This window comes from Clupea harengus, chromosome 25 (genome assembly GCF_900700415.2).
Source record: "Clupea harengus chromosome 25, Ch_v2.0.2, whole genome shotgun sequence".
Taxonomy (NCBI): domain Eukaryota; kingdom Metazoa; phylum Chordata; class Actinopteri; order Clupeiformes; family Clupeidae; genus Clupea; species Clupea harengus.
This window is the reverse complement of record NC_045176.1, coordinates 6,270,854-6,294,650: the sequence shown is the minus strand read 5'-3', so window position 1 is coordinate 6,294,650 and position 23,797 is coordinate 6,270,854. Positions and strand designations below refer to the sequence as shown.

Sequence of the window (23,797 nt, the reverse complement as noted above, 5' to 3'; positions counted from 1 at the left end):
GTGTCCCTCATTCTCCCAGACACATATATAAATGCCAACACATACCATGATAAGTTAATATCAACGAATTCATATATCAACCGAATAATATTCAAAGAAATCACTGTAATATGATTAATAAGCCATATGGACTACAAACGAGGCAAGGCAACTGCTTAAATCCCCACTCATCTGTCACGATCTTCGTCAGACACCTATCATAGTTCAGCTCAGGTCCGCCCCCCCCACCACCGCAGGTTCCTTTTTGTCCACTCTGAGGACAGTGACCTTTAATAGTGCTGAGACCACCTCAGCTGACAGTGGGGCACATGTGCTCCTCATGACCGTCACCCCCTTCATTCACCCCCCCACCCACCTCAAGCCAAAATGTGGATTCTCTCTCCTCTAACCGGACTCCAGTTTCAGCAACACACACGGGGGCACTTTCTTCCAGATTTGTGATAAAGTACAAGATGGATCTGGGTGGATGACACAGCAAGGCCGTATAGTAAAAAAGTTTGGCCAAAGGTAGTAATAGTAAAAGTAAAAGTGAAGCATTACATGGCTTACAAACCTTCATCAACTGATAGATCAGGCCTAACATTTCAGTCGTACAGTATATGCTAAGGAAAAACATTGTGTGATTCAAGTAAACTCCAAAATGTCAAAGGCAGCTGAAGCGCTTCAAGTCTGCCCTTTAAACATGAACATATGAATAATCAATTAGAAACAAACAACAACAACAACAAAAAACGGTTGTGTGTAAATGATTGTAATCAACTAACATCACTTACCATTATCAGCACACTGCATTGTGGAAATGACACACATTGCCCTCTAGTGGCCAGTGTAACTAGTACATCTATCCATCCATCAACCAACATCAATATATTTTAGAAAATATAACTGGAAAAGTTCCAGAGAACGCTGCCCTCTGTCTGATGGCTTTAGTAGGCTACATCTGAGACAACAGACAACCTCTACTCCCCTGAACAGTCTGTCAGTCAGTCAGGAAACACATACAAACCCCCACCACACCCGTTTACAGAACCATCCGGAAACATGGCATGCGCCCAGACCTGTGGACGTAGAGCTTTGGTGAGGTTGAGGCTACCAGAGGAAACACTGTTTACCAAAAGCTTTGTTTATGAAAAATGGAATATTCCTTAAGTCAATTCCAAAAGGGATCACCTTATATAACTGCATAATGACTCATGTCTTCACAAAGTCCCTGCAAAGAAAACCTCTTTTTCACTACAGCTAAAAGTACTGCAAGATAACAGAATAATTAACTGTTACTCTTATAATTAATGTGAACTGTATATTCAACATTTACAGAAAGTTTGTTCTATGTTTTCAGCCAACAGTCCATTACCGCTTGCAAACTTTCACTGAGGTAGCGAATCAATCACAAAGTTATTTTTATATGCATTAAATAAAACCCAGAACTCCTGATGTGGTAGAATGACAGACAAACTGGCTCTTTATTAATCAGAATGGAGTATAAAACAATGTTTCAGTGCTATTTGTGCTTATTCATGGGTTGTACCATAATTATAGTAAAATAATAGGCACAGGAATGTTGAGTACAGTGGACCTCCATAAATGAATATCATCGAGTAACAACTTGGCTTGAGAGACTACTGGGGGAAGCCAAAAAGAAGTAAGTAAAACAGAGCACTATTGTTTTTTTTCTCTACTTTTATTACATTCTTTTGGAGAACTTGCTGAAATTGAAAATTGGATAAAAAAAGAAGCGGAAGCAAGTCTCAGCAGTCCTCTCATCTATTTACTTTTTAAAAATCTGACTGGAGCTCACAGACCAGTGGAGTGATAGTGCTGAACAGCACAGACCAGTGGAGTGATACTACTGAACAGAACAGACCAGTGGAGTGATACTGCTGAACAGCACAGACCAGTGGAGTGATAGTGCTGAACAGAACAGACCAGTGGAGTGATAGTGCTGAGAGGAACAGGCCTGTGGAGTGATACTGCTGAGCAGACAGACCAGTGGAGTGATAGTGCTGAACAGACCAGTGGAGTGATAGTGCTGAACAGACCAGTGGAGTGATAGTGCTGAACAGCACAGACCAGTGGAGTGATAGTGCTGAACAGAACAGACCAGTGGAGTGATAGTGCTGAGAGGAACAGGCCAGTGGAGTGATACTGCTGAACAGCACAGACCAGTGGAGTGATAGTGCTGAGAGGAACAGACCAGTGGAGTGATAGTGCTGAGAGGAACAGGCCTGTGGAGTGATAGTGCTGAACAGACCAGTGGAGTGATAGTGCTGAACAGCACAGACCAGTGGAGTGATAGTGCTGAACAGAACAGACCAGTGGAGTGATAGTGCTGAACAGAGCAGAGAGGGAGTTTTGGGAGGCTCTCATTGTTTGCTATTGTCTTATGACTTGGTGAGATGTTATGTGTTATGAGTTATGAGTTATGTTACACAATGCTATTTTGCATGTTATGTGTATACCGGTATGTTATTTACTGATCACAGCGTTGTGCCGCACTGTGTCTAGTGACAGCCAGACGTACAGCAGAAAACTGACATTTCCGTATTTGTAAATTACTGTTATGCTGTGATACTATACACAGCAAATTAGTAACTGTTATGCTGTAATACTATACACTGCATATTTGTAACTGTTATGCTGTGATACTATACACTGTGTATTAGTTACTGTGGACCACTGACCGTGCACCCAGTCTTTTCTGGGTGTCATGTATGTAAAACAACCTTGGAGTACAGGAGGACACAAAAGCATGGAGGTCCCACGTCTTATTCTTGCTGTAAAGTAATGCAGACTTGACCTCACTGCATCCTGCCAGAGCTTTCTTGGGAGTCAGTCAGGAAACCACAACATCCTGATGAATGCACTAAAGCCTGCAATAATTGTCTCGCAAACCCCTTTTCACTCACCACAAAAGCATGATATGATACTTCTGAATACACTGCCAACACATCTGAGGAAACTCAGAACAGCGGATATTCTTGACAATAGTTGACAATCAGGTTTTTAGCACCGCACAGTTCATACCCTAAGAGAAAATTATGTTAAATGATACAAAGTCACCAAAGAAAACTGTGTATTTGATTGTGGTAGTGGTAGTCTATCTTGAGCCTATCTTGCTTCAGGCTTTCTCTTCTCAATCATGAAACTCATCACCAGACTCCACCACACCATTAACCTGCTAATCTAAGAGTACAGCTGCAGTAAGTGGTCAGTCTTTATCAGGTGTGTCCCTGCTGGGTAGGACTGACACTGACCCTTTTTACTGGATAAGCCCTGGCCAATGACACTGTGCAGCCCTGGCCAATGACACGGTGTGAGTGCAGCCCTGGCCAATGACACGGTGTGAGTCCAGCCCTGGCCAATGACACTGTGTGAGTCCAGCCCTGGCCAATGACACTGTCCAGCCCTGGCCAATGACACTGTGTGAGTCCAGACCTGGCCAATGACACTGTGCAGCCCTGGCCAATGACACTGTCCAGCCCTGGCCAATGACACTGTGTGAGTCCAGCCCTGGCCAATGACACTGTCCAGCCCTGGCCAATGATACTGTGTGAGTCCAGCCCTGGCCAATGACACTGTCCAGCCCTGGCCAATGACACTGTGTGAGTCCAGCCCTGGCCAATGACACTGTCCAGCCCTGGCCAATGACACTGTGTGAGTCCAGCCCTGGCCAATGACACTGTCCAGCCCTGGCCAATGACACTGTGTGAGTCCATCCCTGGCCAATGACACTGTCCAGCCCTGGCCAATGACACTGTGTGAGTCCATCCCTGGCCAATGACACTGTCCAGCCCTGGCCAATGACACTGTGCAGCCCTGGCCAATGACACTGTGAGTCAGCAGTGAGAGACAGACACCATTTACCTTTTCTGGACCTGGAGAAGAGCCTGAGGCTGGCAGGAGCCGAGCTGCTGGAGGAGGAGGAGCGGAAGATCCCGCTGAAGCTGAGGCGGCGGGGCGACTTGGGCGGCGAGCCTTGGTGGCCGGCGGCGGCGGCGCTGGGTGGGTAGGGGAAGATGGATTTGGGCGAGCCCGGGCTGGTGTGTGTGCGAGGCGGGGCGGACAGGGGGCTGGGGGGCCGGTGGTGGCTGGAGCTCCTCACAAAGAAGCCTTTGGTGGGGCTTGCAGAGTGGTGGCTACCCTCTCCCTGAGGAGCAGAGGAAAAAAGGTTTAACTGTATGCCCAGGTTAAGACCATTCATATGTCCCCTTTAACTAAAGTTATATACATTCACTTCCTGAACTGTTCAGTGATAATTTACCCCAGAAATTAGCCTTTAAGACTTTTAAGGCCTTTTACTTCAGTGTATTGTTTGTAGAGACTGTATTCTGCTCAAATGTTCACAGGAGTAACACTGAACCATTCTTTAGGCAGTTTAGAGCTACCCTTGACATATACAGAAACAGGAAATGTAATATTTTCTATTCCCAGAGGCGTTCTGTGCACTGTGAATCATGCAGTTGGTTAAACATGTGCAACATCAAACAAAACTAACTTATTTTGCTTCTTTTTAGGCCCTTTGTTGGCTTCTCTTTATTATGATCAATTTCTCTCTTAATCTAACTCGCCCTGGGAAAATGCACAAATAATCTGCACACCAACATGACACGACTGCACAATACAGCTGCCTGCAATACAGGCATGAATTACAGAGAGGCCTACTGGCTTGGCGCATGCTTGACCAGAGAGGCCTACTGGCTTGGCGCATGCTTGACCAGAGAGGCCTACTGGCTTGGCGCATGCTTGACCAGAGAGGCCTACTGGCTTGGCGCATGCTTGACCAGAGAGGCCTACTGGCTTGGTGCATGCTTGACCAGAGAGGCCTACTGGCTTGGCGCATGCTTGGCCAGTATCTGAGCCTGATTTGACCCTTCGGACAGGGAGCTTTCTGAATTCTATTTGACCACTTCTGTGATATTATATTTACAGTGTGTGCTCTAACACACCACACAGATGGAAGCAAATATTAATTCATAAAACACACAGAGGCATTGAGATGAAAGCACATATTAATTCACATAACACACAGAGGCATCGAGATGGAAGCACATATTAATTCACATAACACACAGAGGCATCGAGATGAAAGCACATATTAATTCACATAACACACAGAGGCATCGAGATGAAAGCACATATTAGTTCATAACACACAGAGGCAACAGGTGTTTTCAGAGTTCATCAAGCTTTCAGAGATTTCTCACATTGCCTGCGGACAACACAAGGCACAGGGTATATAGCAGCCAATACCTGTGCTGTATTTTATTTGAGCAGCGACTCAGCCTCGAAGATAAACAGTGCTATATGAAGTTACAACCTTACCCAAGAGTGTGACATGTATTCACTCTTTTGCTATAAATCCCACAGATGAAACTAGGGAAACAAGGATACGTTTGTGCAAAAACCAACAGCCATGAGGTTCATCAACAATGGCAGAGGATGGAGTACTCAGTCATGAGAAGTCATATGAGGGATGGAAATGGACTGCTGATGCCAATGTCTTAAACAAAGCATTCAGTGGCTTCAAGAATGTCAACTTGGTGTACTTTACACATCAACAATTTGCTGTAGGCAGTGGACTTGGTGCATCAGGATATAGGCCTGGTTATAGAAGGGATACGCCCCAACAGTGGTGCTCATTTTAGAATGTAGTTTCACGAAATCTCAGTCTTCCATATCCATACTCTCATCATTCGATTCTTTGAATCAACTAACAGACTCCATCGAGTTAATGGCTTTAAATGCAGGCAATAGTTTACACACATCATCATTCGGTTACACATGTAGACTACACTATTGATACACTACACTGTGCTACACTGTACTATGCATACTTAGAATTCCTTTTTTAAAGGATGTGCCTTTTCCCCTGGTTTGTCTAGTCTTCCTGCTAAGTATGCCTGTTAACTTCCTGCTACAGCATAACACTGGGCCTAATCGAATGCATCAGTACTGAACTGCCTGAATGACAGGATCTGTCAAAAGCAGCTGACACACCCTCCTTTTGTTTTGCTATCAACCCTTCACTCAGGCAACAGCGTGTTTGGACAGGTTTGAAGATTTGTACGGAAACAGGTTTAAGATTTGAAAGTAAATTGGAAAGTAAAATCAACATATTCTGAAAAACCCTAGCAGCCACCTGCCCGTCCTCTCAGACATGTAAGGTGTAGCCCTATGGCTCTGTCTGAACACAGGTGTACCAGGGCTCTGTCTGAACACAGGTGTACCAGGGCTCTGTCTGAACACAGGTGTAGCCCTATGGCTCTGTCTGAACACAGGTGTACCAGGGCTCTGTCTGAACACAGGTGTAGCCCTGTGGCTCTGTCTGAACACAGGTGTACCAGGGCTAAGACTGAACACAGGTGTACCAGGGCTCTGTCTGAACACAGGTGTACCAGGGCTCTGTCTGAACACAGGTGTACCAGGGCTCTGTCTGAACACAGGTGTACCAGGGCTCTGTCTGAACACAGGTGTACCAGGGCTCTGTCTGAACACAGGTGTAGCCCTATGGCTCTGTCTGAACACAGGTGTACCAGGGCTCTGTCTGAACACAGGTGTAGCCCTATGGCTCTGTCTGAACACAGGTGTACCAGGGCTCTGTCTGAACACAGGTGTAGCCCTATGGCTCTGTCTGAACACAGGTGTACCAGGGCTAAGGTGAAGCAATAACACCTACTATGTCATCATACACATTCAAATGTAGCTTTAGATGAAAACATAAAGTACGTGAATGTCAGCGTAGAGTGATCAGACAATTATTTTCAGACATTGAGCATGTGTTTCATAGAGCATCTGCCATGATGTCTAAAACACAGTGTTGACCCAGTACAGCTCAAGGAAGCCTAAAGTCAATGCCCCTATACCCGATACAGTACATTTACACTTACATTTATGCATTTTACAGACACTTTCAACCGGAGTGACTAACAAGTGAGAAGCACAAACTAACAGCTGATCAAGGCAGAAGCAACAGAAGAGACAGGAAAAAGGGCAGGTCAGGTATTTAAATGAATAAGTCAAAAGAAGATCTTGAAATATATGCAGTTATATAATATTCAATTCAATTTTATTTATATAGCGCCTATAACAATTTAAAATGGCTCCAGTCTCTTTACAGAGCCCTGAGCCTGAACACCCTAGGGCAATCACTAAGGAGACGGGGCCAAGGAAAAACTACCTTTCACAGGAAGAAGCCTTGAGCAGAACCTCAGCTCAAAGGGGGGACCCATCTACTTGGGCCCAGCCGGGTAGAGCGATACAGATCTAATTCATAATCTTTTTTTTAAAAACAAAGCCGAATAGTTTCTCATCTCTGATTAATTAAACAAAATCGAGAAGAAATCAATTCCGAAAAAAACCCACCAACCTTAAGTTTACAGTGGCCACGTCATCCACGTGTGAACTTAACCACTTTGTCCGTCTTGAGCCTGTTGCCCAGCTTAAACGCTCAAACCGACTGCAACACTGTGACGTCTGCTCGAGTGTCATACGAGATCTATTTCCAAGGCCCTTGTCATACGTCTGTGATCCCCTCCGTTATGCCTCTGTACTCATTAATAGCCTCCACTAAAAGAGGCTTGCCTCCCCACTAACTCCATGCAGGTATTTATGTGTGATATGGCACAGGCACATGACAAGGATGACGCCGGTCTGTGAATACGTCGCACATATAAAAAAAGGAAAGACATTCACACCCTCTGCAAGTACTTACAACTACACAACAGGCAGACAGAGACATACAGACTGGCACAAACGTACATACATACACACACACACACACACACACACACCAACATGTCATAAAGAAATCAGCGGATGAGTATTACCTTGGCCGTATCATCTTTCTCTTTCCTGTCAGTCTCCCCATCCAGCAGGTTGGAAGTGAAGGCAGAGAGGTCCTGTGGAGACGGAGAGCAATCAGCACTTCAGCTTTTTTCACTGAGCCTGAGAGAGACAGTCTAGATATCGGTTGAGTACTTCTCATAAGTAACGTTGTGAAACTGACTATTGCACACGGGAGTAAGGCACCAGAAATGCACATATGGGAGCATTCTACAGTACTTCATCCAACTCTCTTTACATTAATGACCTGGTGTAACCTCTGGACTTTAGATCTATAGACAAGACTGATGCGGTGAATCCAGGGGACATGCCCCCAGCAAGACTCTCTAAAGCCGGCCACATTTTTTTCATTGCCACTTAAAGGCTTATAAGATACATTACCAGGCTAGCGGACATTATTAATGCAAGGAAAGTGGCGGTTTCTACAGCAAGGAGAGATTGATGACCAGTGTTTTAAAACCAAACTCTAATACCAAACTGCGTTCGGTAGATCACAAGGCTGCAGGAACTTCTGTTGTTCCACAGCGGCCTGAGAGGAGGGCTAGATTCAGTGCGCTTGACAGCCCTAGTCAAAACAGTTGCTATCACTAACAAACACCGTGCGAGAGGACACTCATTCATTCTGACATGTCACAAATGGTAGCTGACCTTTGGCAATGATGAGAAAATCCTCTCAGCTACCTCAGAAGACAACAACAGAGTGGTAAAGAGATAGCATGTGGCTACAAGAACACAATGCAGCTTCCGATCGTCATGGATACATCTGAAACCATGACATATGTAAACATTATATTTCTTGTCTAATCTTATGAAATATTCAAATATGTGAACAGCTTCTTGACAGAGATATCAATTGTTTCAATGAGCAAACTGCCTGTGAATGGCCAAAACATTTTCATTTGTCTTTTTACTTGTCACTCTATCTAGAACTGGAATAGTAACTGGTTTGTGCAAACTAGATCTGGTTAGCAGGCATTTATCTCTGTTTCCTACAGGGAATTTTGAAAATGAAGCCTGAAAAAAAGACCGTTAATGCTTTTTTTGAACATCCTTCCTCTGAGTAAAAGGAAGAAAACTGATGTTAAAAAAAATGAGTTTGTTTTTGCCAAATGTGCTCCCCCTCCCCCGCCCCACCAAGACAAGGCTTCAAAGATGTGCTTAGCCATACTGAGGTTAGTCGCCAGTCTCCTACATCTTCTGCTACGTTGCAATGACTTAAATAAAAATGAAATAAAGCAATGTACTAATATAACAATACACTCTAAGTGTGGTCTTATTCTATTTGTTGAAACTAGGAAATCATGCGTTATATGCATTGTGGCCTAATATGCCTTCAGGACACAACTCTGAGGCAATGTGAAATAGATTGTTTAGTGCCATTCCATTCCTGAAGGCTATTTCACACAGATCAGCCTTTTGGGGGAATAGCCACACTCCAGTAGCTCGACCGACTGATGAGCTCCACGACTCACCACAGCTTTTAAAAAAAAAAAAACTCCAATGCAAACAAGAGGGGGAAATTGAATAAATATTTCTGCGGCGGTTGCCATTGGTTGCAATAGCTCGGATGAGTCATGACTCTGGGGGGCAGAGCGGCACGTTCCTCTACAGCTGTTTCCTTCACTTCCTGTTTCTTTTTTGTGCCACTGGTAAACAAGCTGAATCAGGGGGTTTACAAGGTATTCGCAACACAGTGAATCGCAGATAGTTGGTTTGTGGAAGGCGAAGCTCACAGATCTCATGGTCTGATTTTGAGGTTATGGCGTAAGGCACCACGCCATGATCGGGAAAAGGGGGAAGTGTACTCCTTGACAATGGGAGTAGCCTCTTTTTGATCCCTCAGTTCAAAGTTTCTAGAGCACAGCGCGGAGGAGAGCTAAATGAGCTGCGTGTTTGGGGCATCTTGTAGTTGTAGTTCTTGTAGTTGTAGTTCTTGAGTCTACTACCAATATACAGATCAGATATGTCATCAAATTTCTTCATGGGCTTTACATATTTGCTACAACATTGAGCAAGTGGAGTGGAGGTGTTGCAAAATCTCTGAATTTTGAGTTTGAAAGAGGAGCTTTGATTTATTCCTGTACAACATCTGGCTAAAAAATACAGGTCTACATATTAACACAACTCTTCCTGAATGCAAACATTCAGGAAGGTGCCCTGGCAAAGTAGAAACATGAATACCTTTAGAGAAGCACAATTGACAAATATTGTCAATAAACCTAAAATGAATTGTAATATTATTCACCCCTAACACACTAGCCACCTCTTGACTTTTGCATTTAAATCCATATCTATGAGATGCTAACTGCTAGGCAGCCGCCACAAGTGTCTCATATGTCAACATTTACAGGGACCCCGCCCACATAGCCTTGAGCACATGCGAGTTCCCAAAGGCTGCTGAAAAAAACCAATTGAATCTGGAAATTTTAACATTGAGAACTTACGGACATATTTAATCGAATGAGTCTCTTTTTCTTCGAGTTTTTCTTGGAGGAATCTTTGCTCTTCGGTTCCATGACGGTGCTTCCCATTTTAGAACACCAAAACGTTTAACTGTGAGATTATGAACATCTGTTAACAGCACCTTACAAGAAAAAAACATGAGAGAAGTCTGTACCAACTAATCTTCCGACTTTCACTTGGGCGCATCAATAATACAAATTTGCATCTTATCCCGAAGCGGTTTTCCTATGAATTCTGTTAGCCGAGTACATCCGCATTCATAGCATGGTGCAATTCCATTTTAACAAGGTGTGACGAGCTAATGACTTCGTGCATCCCTTCTTAACCAGTCCGGGGTAGAGTGATTCTTCAGGTCTTGCATTGTGAAGTGTGGTAACAATATTTCCTCATGAAACAACACCAAGCGACTCTGTTCTAAGACCAGGAAGTTTGGTCTGTCACCACAATACGAAACTACGCACAGACATAAATTCTTTCAAGCTGCAGGTACGGCAAGTTGCATACGACTAGGAATGTGCGCACGCAACACGCATATCTCAGACGATGGAGATGGCTATGGCAAGCCAGCTCTAGCGTGCGCGTAGCACGATACAATGTGCAGGGTGCATTTTGGGGCAGCCTGCGTCACAGGGTAAGTCGCAACATTGTAAATGAAAGTTTAAACGAAATATTATGACTTAATCGCTCGAGATTTCAAGAAAACACAAACTATAAGAATTGACATTTGATTCCTGGAATCATCCTATTTGATAAAAATCGTAATGGCTTTGAATTACGTTACATTTTGACCTACGATTTTGGTAGTTATAAGAGTAAGCTATACTCATGTCCAAAAACCAGTAAAACACGAGGATTAGAATTTTTTTCCCCAGTCATGGCAGAAAGTGTTGTGTAGTGGTGTATACCTTGAAGTAAGTGGATGGATGGGACATTGTTGCAATCTCATTTGCTGTAACTGTAATACAACTATAAAAACGAGGGAATAACGGTCTAACAGTTAACAGCCTCGGGCACAATGCCAATGTATGAGTGCAAGCAGACACAATTCAAGAGTGAACTGGATTCCAGTTAAGTTAAACTTTACAGCCTCAATGACAGATAATTGTTTTTGCCCAAACATCCATGCTTATGTAATAGGAGCTCTGCAATGCGTGTTGCCGTGGCGTCGCTCTCTCCCTCCTCTTGGCCCAGTGCACAGAAAAACGGGATATCTGGGCAGAGACCCAAGCCTCGACTCTCTCAGAAGCACAGTGCTTGCATTAACGGCACCAGAAAACAAGCGGGGCCTGCCGTTGGATGGCTGTGCCTGTGCCTCTAACGAGTCGTGTGAGGCCTGGCCAGCGACACCCCACCTACCCAAGCTGCCGCAGCCATCCGCACCCCTCTGATCAGTCCATCTGGCGTGGGCAGGTGATGTGTACACAGTGACTCATCCATTCCCCTTTTACAGGGGGGCTGAAGTGCTGTTTGCCCGGCTCTGCCGTGCAGCTAAGAGCCCTGCCTCTCCTTAAACCTTAAGGAGCCACTGATGATGACCAACCATGTTTTCAGCGTAATGGTGTCACTGTCACCAGCTGGATCATATGGCAGGTAGGCCATACCTCAATATTTCTGACACTATGCTCTTTGGGTTTTTGTGGTTTTTTTTCTTCATTGTATGCACAGTACTCTCATGTGGTGTATATAATGGCACATAATCTTCTTCCTGCCTTGTACATTTCTTGGACTGCATCTGTCACATCCCATGGGGAAAATGCGATGTAAAATGTCTGGTCCCATATACAAACTGTGTAACTTAAAAGTACAATATGGAGGAAAGCATAATGAGTCTTTTATAAGCACTGAGGCCAGCTGTCTATGACTCGAGTGGCCAGCAGGTGGGGCTGGATGTACATCTCTGTGCTGAAGGTGACGGTGCAGCAGGCAGCCTACTGATCTACTGATCATAACAGTAACCACCTTAATATCTTTTTACACTGAAAATACAACGTTGTTTCTTAATTATTCCTGTAATTCATACAAGCTGACCATAAATCAATGAAACGGCACGTATACACCTTCAATCCTACTGTAAATCCCTTTGTGTTTGCTTGTCTAGTCTGAGCATGAACACTAACATGGAGATTCTGGTGAGAGGCTTTGGATGGGGTGTGGTGGTTGGGGGGCGGGGGGGCTGGGGGTGACATAATGAGGATGGAAATGTGGATGGTAAAGGCCAGAAACCCTGCCTGACACAACTGGGGAGCTTTCTGAGTCCTTCCAAGTGGGGTCCTTCAGAGGTTAGGCAAGACTCCTTACTAGCATTCGGAGAACAACACAATGGAACGGTGTAGCAGGTGTGCGTCATTGAAAAGGTCATGCCTTCAAAATCCGCGCTACTTGTTTTTAAAGGCTCTGGTAAGTGCGTATTGCATTGTGGGTGCTTTAAGAACGCAGAAAATACTTCTACTGCATCCTTAAAAAATTCTCAGAACGAAGGACCTTGTCCTTGGTAGAATTCGAAGGATCCCAGACATCTATAGACGATCATAGATGATCTTGGCCGATAGAAAGAACAGCACAGATGAGTGGTGAGCTAAAAGAGACACAGAGAGCACAGATCACTGACAATGACCAGAGCTGAGACAGATGGCAGAAATGAGATGGCAAAAACCTGCCCAGTCAGCACCCCAACAAGTGGGTTTGTGTGCGTTAGTCTACAACGACAACGAGGTTTTCAGTGAAAGGTTAAAGTTCAAGCACAGGTGTTTTATTTGGGCTGCTGTTCTGGTTCGCTGCATCAGTGCTCAGTCTGATCAGAGCTCATCTGTCCTCAACTATCCACAACTATCTGACAAAGGTAAACGATGTGGTTAATCCACAGGTTTATGAAGAAAGTCTGCCCGCTGATTGCATTACTTTCACTGTCCTTATTGATTATGACTAACAAACTGCTGCATTCTTTTCTGTCTTTTCAGGTAAGTGCACACAAATAGGTTTGGCTCTCCGGGGTGGGCTGAGAAAGAGGGTAAGCGATAGAGAGAGAGACCCTGTTGATCCGGCCAGGTTCAAGGGCCGACAAGGACTGACCCACTCAACCGTTATGTGCCACGTTGCCATGGTGATCCACAAAGGCAGTCAGTTGCCAGTCTCCCCACTTACCCCCACAACATGGCAACCACTCACCCTGCCCGCCCTGCGAGCGCGAGGTTGTCTGTATTATTCATGCCTCCACCTCTGTGAGTCGTCTACAGGCCCTCTGTGTCATCCCACCACCAGCCAGGGGGGCACAGGGGAAAGGGGCTGGGCTCCCTAATTAGACACCATGATAATTCTGAGCACAGCACAGAGGCTATCCATAGAGTTGAAGCAACTTCTGACGAGAGGCCTTAGATCATGTAACACTCATACTGTACTCTATTCTGTTCGTTTAAATCATTGTAATTCTTTTGCTACAGGCAAACGCAAAGAGATACTGTATCGGATCTGTGAGCATACATGTGCTTTGGTCAGAATCAGTAGTGCCTGCAATGTTACAATGTGTGACAATTCTACAATTCTGACCATATGAAGGCTGAAGGCCAAAGGTCAAATGACAAACCCAAGACACTCAGAACAAGCAGTAAGATGTAAAATATTTTATTTTTTGTAAATGCTCCTAAATTCAGTTCCAAACCCCATATCACTCTGCATACTTCAAAAAGGCTTCATTTCCCAAAACATTATAGACTACTGTACATGACAACGCCAAAAAAGGTTTGCGCAAACACCATTATTTTACAAGACAAGAAAAATATTCATGAAACAATTTAGTTACAATTGTTCATTGAGAAAATATATACAATTTATCTTTCGCAAGTTCAAAAATACATGCCTTGTACAATACAAGTTCAAGACTGTCAATTTGTCAACTTCAAGCTGTTCAAACAGAAGAATTCCCATTTCATTTGTGAGGCTTGAAAATGTGAGTACAGGATTAAGGTTGTTAGGGTATAAAACGAAATGCCATCTTGATTCAATTGTCCAAAAGTATATCTCTGAAGACTGAGCAAACATATTCCAGGCAAACTTTTTTTTGTTACTAAATGCTTTCTTTGTGTCTAGCCCTATGTAAAACACACTACTCCTAAACAGCTACCAGTTTTCCTTCCGAGACTCGTTGAATAGTCTAGAACTCATCAATGTCATATTACAAATATGTACAAAATACATATAAAAACCCAGAGCAAAACAATGCATTCTACTTGTGACAAAAGTTAAAAACATGATTAAAAACTCTGTTTGGGTGGATTAAAAATTCACAGTTCTCACTAATTCAGAAAGGAAACCTGATCGACAAGGATGTTGCCATGATCTAGTCCACATTAGGGCTTTTGGAGATGAGATCATCTACTGTAACACATGACCAAACTATCTTTGATGAAAACCACAAATATATTTATATATATAAAAAGACTATTCAAGTGGTCAGAATTCATGTGAAAATCACGGAAAATTAAAACACTAGCATACTAAAGTCTAAGCACAACAAAAAATACTTTCTCGTGAATTCTTGAAATGATTTTGCACATTCTGTACAAAACAGCCATATAATATATTCTCTCCAAACAATATTGGACAACCGCATTAAATAATTCTCCAAAGACAAAAACAAAACGCGCGCCTACGGAACACCCAAACATCCATATGGTTAAGGTAGTATTTGGTCAATCATTCCTATATTTTTCTTTTTATACACTTTGTACACAAGAAACAGGGTTTCTTCAAACCGCGGACAGCAACTGCAGTTTGGCATTGATTTTTTTTTTTTTTTAAACACATAATTTTTTTCCATTAATTAATTCACTCATCATTCACTCACTCGGCAATAAATACAAAACTGCTTTCTTTTCTTACACAAACCAAAGAGAGAAAATTAGGATAAAACTGACTCATGGAATCAAGTATTTTAATGTGTTCTTTTTTGTGAGTTTGTATTTTTCTTTTAGTGCAAGTTAATTTTTCCCTTCGCGGAAGCTCATTCCGTACATTCTCCATTCAGTGGTGTCTACATTTGAAACCTACTGTACACATCTAGGCCTATCACCATTAAACTAAAGGGCCCGCCCTCTCCTGCAACCAATAAGGCAAGCCCGGCACAGTGCTCTCCTCTCATTCGCTGGTGAATTCTGTCCCCTGAAACACAGAGACACACACTGCATATATGCACACAAGCACTCCCACGAACACACACACGCACGCACACACACACACACACACACTCATGGCATATGCGGGTCACTGAACCGTCTTCCTCTGTGACCTGTGAGGGCTGCAGCTCCTTGCCAAACTCTCTACCGTTTAGTGTTCCCTCGCAGACTAGTGTTCGGTGGATTATTACGACAAAGACCTCGACCAATCTCTCTGTACAAACTATTTGGGGCCTGGCTCGTGTCTGAGTCCCGTTGAAAACACTTCCTTTAGTCAGTGGAGCACTCGATCTCCACAGGGACTAATGTGCCCGTGATCTATGGCAAGGAATGCTTGTGTGGATCCCGCCCCCCTCTCCATTTCCTCTCGACGCTTCATCAGTTCATCCACTTGCGGCAGTTGACCGCTCCGCAGTGGCACTGGATCTTGTGCTGGTCGCTCGCCTGCTCGAACTTGTAGTCGTAGCACAGCTGGAAGGCAACAGGAGAGGAAGTTAGGAGCGTGAAGCTGTGGCCAAGACTAATGAATGTTTTAGAAAACTCTTATGTACGAAGACGAGGACACCCCCTACCTCTTCTCCCTTCTCTATCCTCCGGGTGGAGCTGATGATGATCTTGTATCCTCGCTCAAACGTCACCACTTCAGCCACACAGTTGGGGGAACAAGAGTGGTTGATGTATCTGCAGAAGCATTTCATAAGGACAGGAAAGACTTAATTGAGAATCCAGTCAAAATTATTTAATGTCATCATTAAAAAAAATCATTGCCACCCTTACTATCCTTGTATAACTAAAATCCCCATTCACCAACAGTCAGCCAACATAACTAAACATAACTCATGAAAACTAAACACATATAAAATTCCCAATATAATTAGAAATGGGCCACAGGCAGCGCATGTTGTACTGTGAAGGGAGTGCTCTTACGGATCCCGGATACAGCACACGGCGTGTGTTGCGGCTGTCTCCAGCCAGTTGTGCACTGGTGCGCATCCTGCCACCCTTGACTAGTCTAGACTGTCTCCGCCGTGGGATGCTGCAGTAGTCTTTCCACCTGATCCACTTGGAGAAACCCTTGGCCTACACCTACCCCCACCCACCACACTGTTACCCCCACCCACCACACTGTCACCCACACCCACCACACTGTCAAACACTTATTCTACCCTTACTTGCAGCTAGCCTTTACCCACAATGTAAATAATTGCCACCATCGACATAGTTTTTTGTTTCATTGCTCTACTTACCCTTGTAATAGTAACATTACGGGCATATTGTTTACCCACTAAGCTGTTCTACAATACCTGAATGCTCTCTCCCCACCTTATCTACTATCAATACCCCCTTATGAGCCGAGGTTCTCCTCAAGGTTTCTTCCTGTTAACAGGGAGTTTTTTCTTGCTCCTGTCGCCTTTGTGCTTGCTCTAAGTGGGTTTCAGGCCATGGGCTCTGTAAAGCACCCAGTGACAGTTTGTTTGTTTTGGTGCTATATGACAAATGACTAAGACACTTCAAACTACTTTCAATTAAATACAATTAAATACAATTAAATACAATTCTAAAGCAGTTTTTACATGGCTAACGAAGCATGGTTTCTCAAGAATGACACTGTCTGTGTCTGAGGATGTTAGAGATGTCCTCTCTGACACACCACACTTATATTAAAGACTTCAAACGTTTAAACTAATCAGTGGCCACGAATGGCCGTTTTGTTTTCCTTGAAAACAAACACTTGGTCTCTGAATGCTTTAGTATTGAAAACAAACACTTGTTCTCTGAATGCTTTAGTATTGAAAACAAACACTTGTTCTCTGAATGCTTTAGTATTGAAAACAAACACTTGTACTCTGAATGCTTTAGTATTGAAAACAAACACTTGGTCTCTGAATGCTTTAGTATTGAAAACAAACACTTGTTCTCTGAATGCTTTAGTATTGAAAACAAACACTTGTACTCTGAATGCTTTAGTATTGAAAACAAACACTTGTTCTCTGAATGCTTTAGTATTGAAAACAAACACTTGTTCTCTGAATCTTTAGTATTGCCAGACTGTGATCTGGGTAGCCTTTTAAGAGTCAACAGTGAATCCCTTTTTTACCTTGCCAGTCCTCCTGTGATGGTTGCATCAAGGATGTGCTCAGCGTCAATACGGAACATGTACACAGGGCGATTCTGAGGGAATAAAGTCAGAGGGACACAGTCGTTAGTTTCCACGGTGATTAACTGCACTGGACGATGACGGACACCAGCTTGTATGTATATCCACAGCAAAGGGAGACGTGTGAGGTGTGTAAAGGAAGTAAACAAACAAAAAATTAAAAACAAACAAAAAGGCAGAGGCCATTCATCTATAAAAATATGATACACTTGGTTTAGTTGTGTTCATTCATGAGGATAAACAATAAGAGATTATGGTGATGAGAATGTGTGACAGACAACACGGTTGTTGTTGTGGCCAGTTGATTTCTTGTGGGATCTGACCTGCACATGCTGTGCTCCCGAAACGTACCTGACATTTGTACGAGTACTCCTTTCTGCTGGCCACCTCGTTACGCAGGATATTCCCAAGGTACTCAATCACCATGGTCTGTTTTTCAATGTCTCTGGCTGCAAACAGACCCAAGCCCTGGACAAAAAAAAACAAAAAAAAAACACAACAACCGCAACGAAAATGTGTTAATGAGCATTCAGTGAATTGCGATCGTAGGATTAACACCATCATGTTGAGACGGTGCCAAACAAAATCCCATTTAGCCTCTGACGTGCATAAGACTGATGTTTATTTGCTTATGTCCACCCTATGCGATGAGGCAGTCAGTCACAGGTCATTGAATAATGTTAGGAGTCAGCTGACTCTTAGTAAAGGTCTCTGCACTTTCTGAATACGGATGACCATTTGTTGTTCTCTCCCCTTCTGTGTCAGGTGGCCTTCATGCACTGAGCACACGACACACACAGCGATGGGACTTCTGACTGCCCACCATCATCGGGACAGGAGGGGACGTTAATTAAGCCGTGAGTTCTGCTTCAGCGAGCAGAGCAATTTCACCCTTGTGCTGTTTTAATGAGCAGAAAAGGAGAACTGGAAGTTCCACGCGAACAGCTGCGGTTCCGCTGGCTCCCCCGTTCTGGGCCCAAAGCCCGGTTCCACTCCAGCATGCTTCCAGCTAATGACAATAACACAAACTCTCTCTCGCAGACATCCAAAGGCAGCTTACACTGACATCTACACAGAGCAGTGCTACATGTCAGTATGTGGCTATGAGGGATTCCTGTAAAGCACAAGCAGTATTGACTCAGTGCTGTGCTAGAGATCTGATGGTCCGGGGCAACAACTACTTACAGCCACTTTCTCCAACTTCCATGGCCTGCTAATTATTAAGTACTAATTATTACAGCAGTCTAAAGCCAGCACACCTAATATCACACCATAGTGAATAACACTCAGTGTGTGATACCGTCTCCGCGTGAGCTGATCTCACTTGTCACACACATTGCACATTGTCACTTTTACGGTCACGAGGAGCTTGCCCAAAGTCTGCACCTGGATGCGTGACTGAGCCAGGTAGACGTTGGCCTTCCACTCGCTCTGCAGCCGGCGGTACTGGGAGGACTTGGAGTGCACAAAGTGCTTGCTGTAGGGGGGCCCCCCCTCCTGATGGGCCGAGTTCTGGATGGAGCGGCTGCAGGCCGTGGACCCGTCCAGAGGCCTGGGGCGAGGGGAGTCAGAGACACAGGTCATGAGTACGGAATACTTTTTTTTACAGAAGTACAGTTACTTTTGAATGTTCCTGTGCATCACCTGACAATAACAACAATCTGTGAGAAAATGTCTTTGTCTAAATGAACAAGGGAGCGATTAACAAGGGCGACAAATTAAGTAACTCAGACGGCGTTGACATGTCCTGTGTGGATCGTACCAAGTCAATTTTCTTAAATCCAAGCTTGGTAAATCCAAAGCAAGGCAACAGATTTCAGAGATTACAACAGAGTTCAAATAAAAAGGCTTCAGGAAACACACACACACACACACACACACACACACACACACACACACACACACCTGACATGGCGCGGGTTGCTCCGGGGCTGAGAGCGAGCACTGCCACAGAGGTTAACGGCCAGTGGCAACTCCAACATGGGGTTCCGTCCGTAACGGAACCGGTAACCCTTACAGGCCTGAACTCCAGGCAGCTGGAACACAGGTGTTGGCATGACATTTGTTAAACATGGGCAACGCAGTCTTCTGTAGCACAACATTTACATTTACATTTAGTCATTTAGCAGACGCTTTTATCCAAAGCGACTTACATATGGGTGACTTACAATGTATACACATTTTACATTTACACCGATGGCACACTGCACATCAGGAGCAATTAGGGGTTCAGTGTCTTGCTCAAGGACGCTTCGACAGGGAATCGAACTAGCAACCTTCTGATTACTAAACGACTTCTCTACCTCCTGTACCACTGTCCTGTACCACTGTCGCCCCCGCACAACTCTTATAGCATTGGCTAAACATCCTTAATAGTACAAATACATACCCAGTAAAACATAGAGCTTCACTGCATTCAGTACTGTTTACAAATACACACCCAGTAAAACATAGAGCTTCACTGCATTCAGTACTGTTTACAAATACACACCCAGTAAAACAAAGAGCTTCACTGCATTCAGTACTGTTTACAAATACACACCCAGTAAAACATAGAGCTTCACTGCATTCAGTACTGTTTACATATACATACCCAGTAAAACATAGAGCTTCACTGCATTCAGTACTGTTTACATATTTAATATCATCCAAGAAGTTTAGAAATGAAGCAACCTCTAAATCACGAGGTCAAAGGTCAGGTGGAGGATTACCGATTCAGCGATGCGAGTGACAGCAGAGACGGTGAGTCCAAACAGGTCCTCTCCCTTCAGATAGATGGGGAACAGACGGAGGGTTCCGGACTCCGCCCTCCTCTCCGCCACTGGACCCAGAACCTTATCCCAGACTCCTGCACACACACACACACACACACACATATTTATTGATTCGACCGTTAGCTTTATCCAAAGTGACTTAACAGGTCATTTTTGCTTCTTTGAACCAATGACCTGACTGAGCTAAGCACAGTCACACACACACACACACACACACACACACACACACACACACACACACGTATGGACACCATGTGTGGCAGCATCTTTTTACAAATCTCCCGTCATCTCACACTGTGGTATAAGCCTATGAAATGAAACATCATCAATTATGGGATTCTCCCTCTGACACAGAGTGGGGGCATGCTGCAGACCTGCTATCCTGAGCTATTAGTGTGTCCTGACGCATTCAAGCCCTTATTGCTCACAGCCTTGGAAATGGGGCATTTATGTCACCAGGGAGTTGAGAAATAGTCTTTGAACCAGACATTCTTTCCTTATCCATGAGTTTAACTTCACAAAGGGTCCACTTGAACCTATGCTACACACCAGTAACATGCTAAGGGACAGCTAGAGGGCATTATGGGGGGTCTGGGGGTGACCTAAAGCTACAGTGTAAGCTGTAGTGGGATAAGAGCTCTCTGGGGGCACACAAAGCTCTCGGGCGGCAGTGCGTCGTACCTTTGGGGCTGCGGTCTGTGAGCACCAGCTCCTCGTAGCCGGGCTCCTGCACGCGGACGGTGAACTCGGGCCGGGCGGCGCCCTCCTCCACCGAGCAGAGGTAGCGGCAGCGCCGGTTGGAGTGGCGCATGCTCCAGTAGAGGCGGCTGGCCTCGTAGCCCACGGGGAAGATGGCGGAGTCCGAGTGGAAGGCGGACATCTGGGCGGGCAGCAGCTGCCCCATGGCGTGGAAGACCAGGCTGCCCACGCGAAAGGTGTGCCCGCGCTCGGGCATCTGCACGGCGCTGGCCAGCTGCCGCACCTCCTCGCGCTGCACGTAGACGCGGCGGAACACCGAGAAGCAGCGCAGCTGGTGCTCCAGCAGGGCTGAGCTGGCGGCCATCGCCGTGGCGATAGCGCCGGCACCGATGGCGTTGCCCTGGCCGCGGGGCCGGTGCGCGTGGCAGAGCATCGTCTTGTCCTTGAAGAAGGTGCACCCGGCGTGCAGGGCGCAGGTGAAGTGGTAGACGTTGACGCAGCGCAGGCGATGGCAGCCGGTGGTGGCGCCCGTGCGCTGGCAGTAGACGCACAGGATGGCCGTGCCGCGGCGCAGCGCCAGCTCCACGTTGATGAGCGCGCCCGCCTGCGTCTCGTACACCTCCGTGGACCACAGCGCGCAGTTCAGGTGCACCCAGGTGTCCAGGTCCAGGTTGAGGAGCCGGGCGGGCCCGTCGGTGAGCCCGTCGCCCTCCTGGTGGCAGAAGCAGCAGCGGCGCCGGTCGCGGGGCAGCGGGTTGGGTCGCAGTGGCATCGCCAGCTTGGCCAGCAGACGGTCCACCTCGGCCTCATCCCCCAGCTGCTGCGCGTCCCCCGTCCCAACCACGTCTCCCTCCTTCTTCAGGGACACCTGCAGCTGCACGCTCCACTTCTGCCAGCGCCGAGCCTTGGGCCGTTTGCCATGGTGGTTCATACCGCCGGACCCACCGGCGCCACGCGACTTCAGCTTGACCGTCACCCTCAGGGCCTCGAAGGGCTTGGCTTCAGGCTCGGCCTTCACCGTCTTTCGGGGGCTGGGGGGTTCGGGCGGCAGCGGGGATGTGGGGAGGGGGGGCGAGGGCTTGGGCTGCAGCTGGGCCAGGCAGTGCACATCTAGAGAGGACATGTTGTTGCTGTACGGGTGCTGGGCTCTGGAGGGACTCGCCTTGGGCTCGGTGGAAGGGAGCAGGTCCACTGACTCCTGTGGGACAGAGAGACAAGCCATGCTGTAGATCACAGGCATCCAACTCCCAGCCTAATGAAGAACACATCCTCAAAGGCAACAAGAACAAGTACCTTAAAGACAACGAGAACACATACCTCAAAGACAACAACACAGCCCTCAAAGACAATAAGAACACATACCTCAAAGACAACGAGAACACATACCTCAAAGACAACAAGAACACATACCTCAAAAGACAACAAGAACACATACCTCAAAAGACAACAAGAACACATACCTCAAAGACAACAAGAACACATACCTCAAAGACAACAACAACACATACCTCAAAGGCAACAACACCACATACCTCAAAGGCAACAAGATCAAACAACAGTAGCAACAAAGTAACAAACAACTGGGGCCTGTGAACACAAATACCGCAGGCTGATGACTGGCTGCTGAGTGGTCACTCACCTTGGTGTCCTGGGCAGGTTTGGCCGCTGAGGAGGAGTGGAGGATGAGGCAGCTGTGGCTACAGAAGACTACATCGCCCTCAGCTCCTGACTGAAGCTGCTGGAGGGAGGGAGAGAGGGAGGGAGGGGAGGGAGGGAGAGGAGGGAGGAGGAAGGGGAGAGAGGAGAAGGGGAGAGAGGGAGAAGAGGGAGGGGAGAGAGGGACGGTGGAGGAGAGGGAGGGAGAGAAGGGGAGGATGGGGAAGAGAGGGAGGAGGGGGAGAGAGGGAGGGGGGGAGGGAGGGGGAGAGGGGAGAGAGGGAGGAGAGGGAGAGAGGGAGAGAGGGAGGGAGGGGAGGGAGAGAAGGGGAGGGAGGGGAGAGAGGAGGAAAGAGATGGGAGAGGAGGGAGAAAGGGAGGGGAGAGAGGGAGGGGAGGGAGTGATGGAGAGGGGAGGGGAGGGGAGGGAGGGAGGGGAGGGAGGGAGAGGGGGAGGGGAGGGAGGGAGGGGAGAGAGGGAGGGGAGGGAGTAGAGGGAGGGAGGAAGGGAGAGAGGGGGGGAGGGAGAGAGGGAGGGAGGGAGGGGAGAGAGGGAGGGAGGGAGGGAGGGAGGGGAGAGAGCGGCACACATCTGTTAGAGAGGTGTCATTGACAGGCTACACGATCCTTCACCAAAAAAAGCTTCTTTAAAAAGGCAGGGGCTGCACGGGGAGCTATCAAAGGCTACCTGAAGCCGTAATCCTTTATCAATGCCCGCGGCACTTTGGGAGAAGACTTCAAACAGATTGTGCAATGTGCTGGGATTAACTGTTTGGGAGGCTTTTTTTTGGGGGGGGGGGAATTGAGCGTCCTTTACACACAAAGTCCATCGTTAACCCCACAGTCCCTCGTTAACCCCACGGTCCCTCTCATTTAACCCACTAATTGCTGTGCTGAGGCTGCACGTTCCTCAGGGGTTTTTCACCAACACGCTTGGGTGTTGTCGACGTGTGTGTGTGTTGACATGCTTGTGCGTGGATGCCTTTCTCAGTGTCTGGGTGTTTTATGTTTGCACCTCACAGCAACAGCTCAAACCA

The 23,797-nt window shown here is 46.1% G+C and overlaps 2 protein-coding genes and 1 long non-coding RNA gene across 10 annotated transcripts in view; 1 reads left to right on the top strand and 2 right to left on the bottom strand.

Moving 5' to 3' along the window:
• The window catches only part of LOC105891327 (5'-AMP-activated protein kinase subunit gamma-2-like), a 29,927-nt gene extending 18,169 nt beyond the window's left edge, over positions 1-11,758 (bottom strand). Inside the window, exons 1-3 of one of the 3 annotated variants that reach the window (XM_031562866.2) lie at positions 11,662-11,758; positions 7,827-7,898; positions 3,865-4,147 (exon numbers count right to left, since the gene is read on the bottom strand). In XM_031562866.2, the coding sequence (XP_031418726.1) occupies positions 3,865-4,147; positions 7,827-7,898; positions 11,662-11,742 (436 nt within the window). In that variant the 5' untranslated portion in view covers positions 11,743-11,758. Of the gene's footprint in view, positions 1-3,864; positions 4,148-7,826; positions 7,899-10,286; positions 10,824-11,661 lie in introns of those variants that run through there. The other 2 variants (XM_031562867.2, XM_031562865.2) reach the window with 2 other exon arrangements.
• LOC116219532 lies at positions 10,855-19,023 on the top strand. The gene is made up of 3 exons (XR_004163213.2): positions 10,855-10,936; positions 11,756-11,895; positions 18,397-19,023. It is a non-coding gene; the product is annotated as an uncharacterized LOC116219532 (long non-coding RNA).
• The window catches only part of kmt2cb (lysine (K)-specific methyltransferase 2Cb), an 82,345-nt gene continuing 72,455 nt past the window's right edge, over positions 13,908-23,797 (bottom strand). For 5 of the 6 annotated variants that reach the window (XM_042703790.1, XM_042703791.1, XM_042703793.1 and 2 more), the window contains 9 exons: positions 22,744-22,842; positions 21,087-22,302; positions 20,343-20,479; positions 19,537-19,667; positions 19,018-19,183; positions 17,983-18,099; positions 17,572-17,645; positions 16,046-16,154; positions 13,908-15,944 (listed from right to left, as the gene is read on the bottom strand). In XM_042703790.1, the coding sequence (XP_042559724.1) occupies positions 15,852-15,944; positions 16,046-16,154; positions 17,572-17,645; positions 17,983-18,099; positions 19,018-19,183; positions 19,537-19,667; positions 20,343-20,479; positions 21,087-22,302; positions 22,744-22,842 (2,142 nt within the window). In that variant the 3' untranslated portion in view covers positions 13,908-15,851. The remainder of the gene's footprint in view (positions 15,945-16,045; positions 16,155-17,571; positions 17,646-17,982; positions 18,100-19,017; positions 19,184-19,536; positions 19,668-20,342; positions 20,480-21,086; positions 22,303-22,743; positions 22,843-23,797) is intronic. The other variant, XM_042703792.1, reaches the window with a different exon arrangement.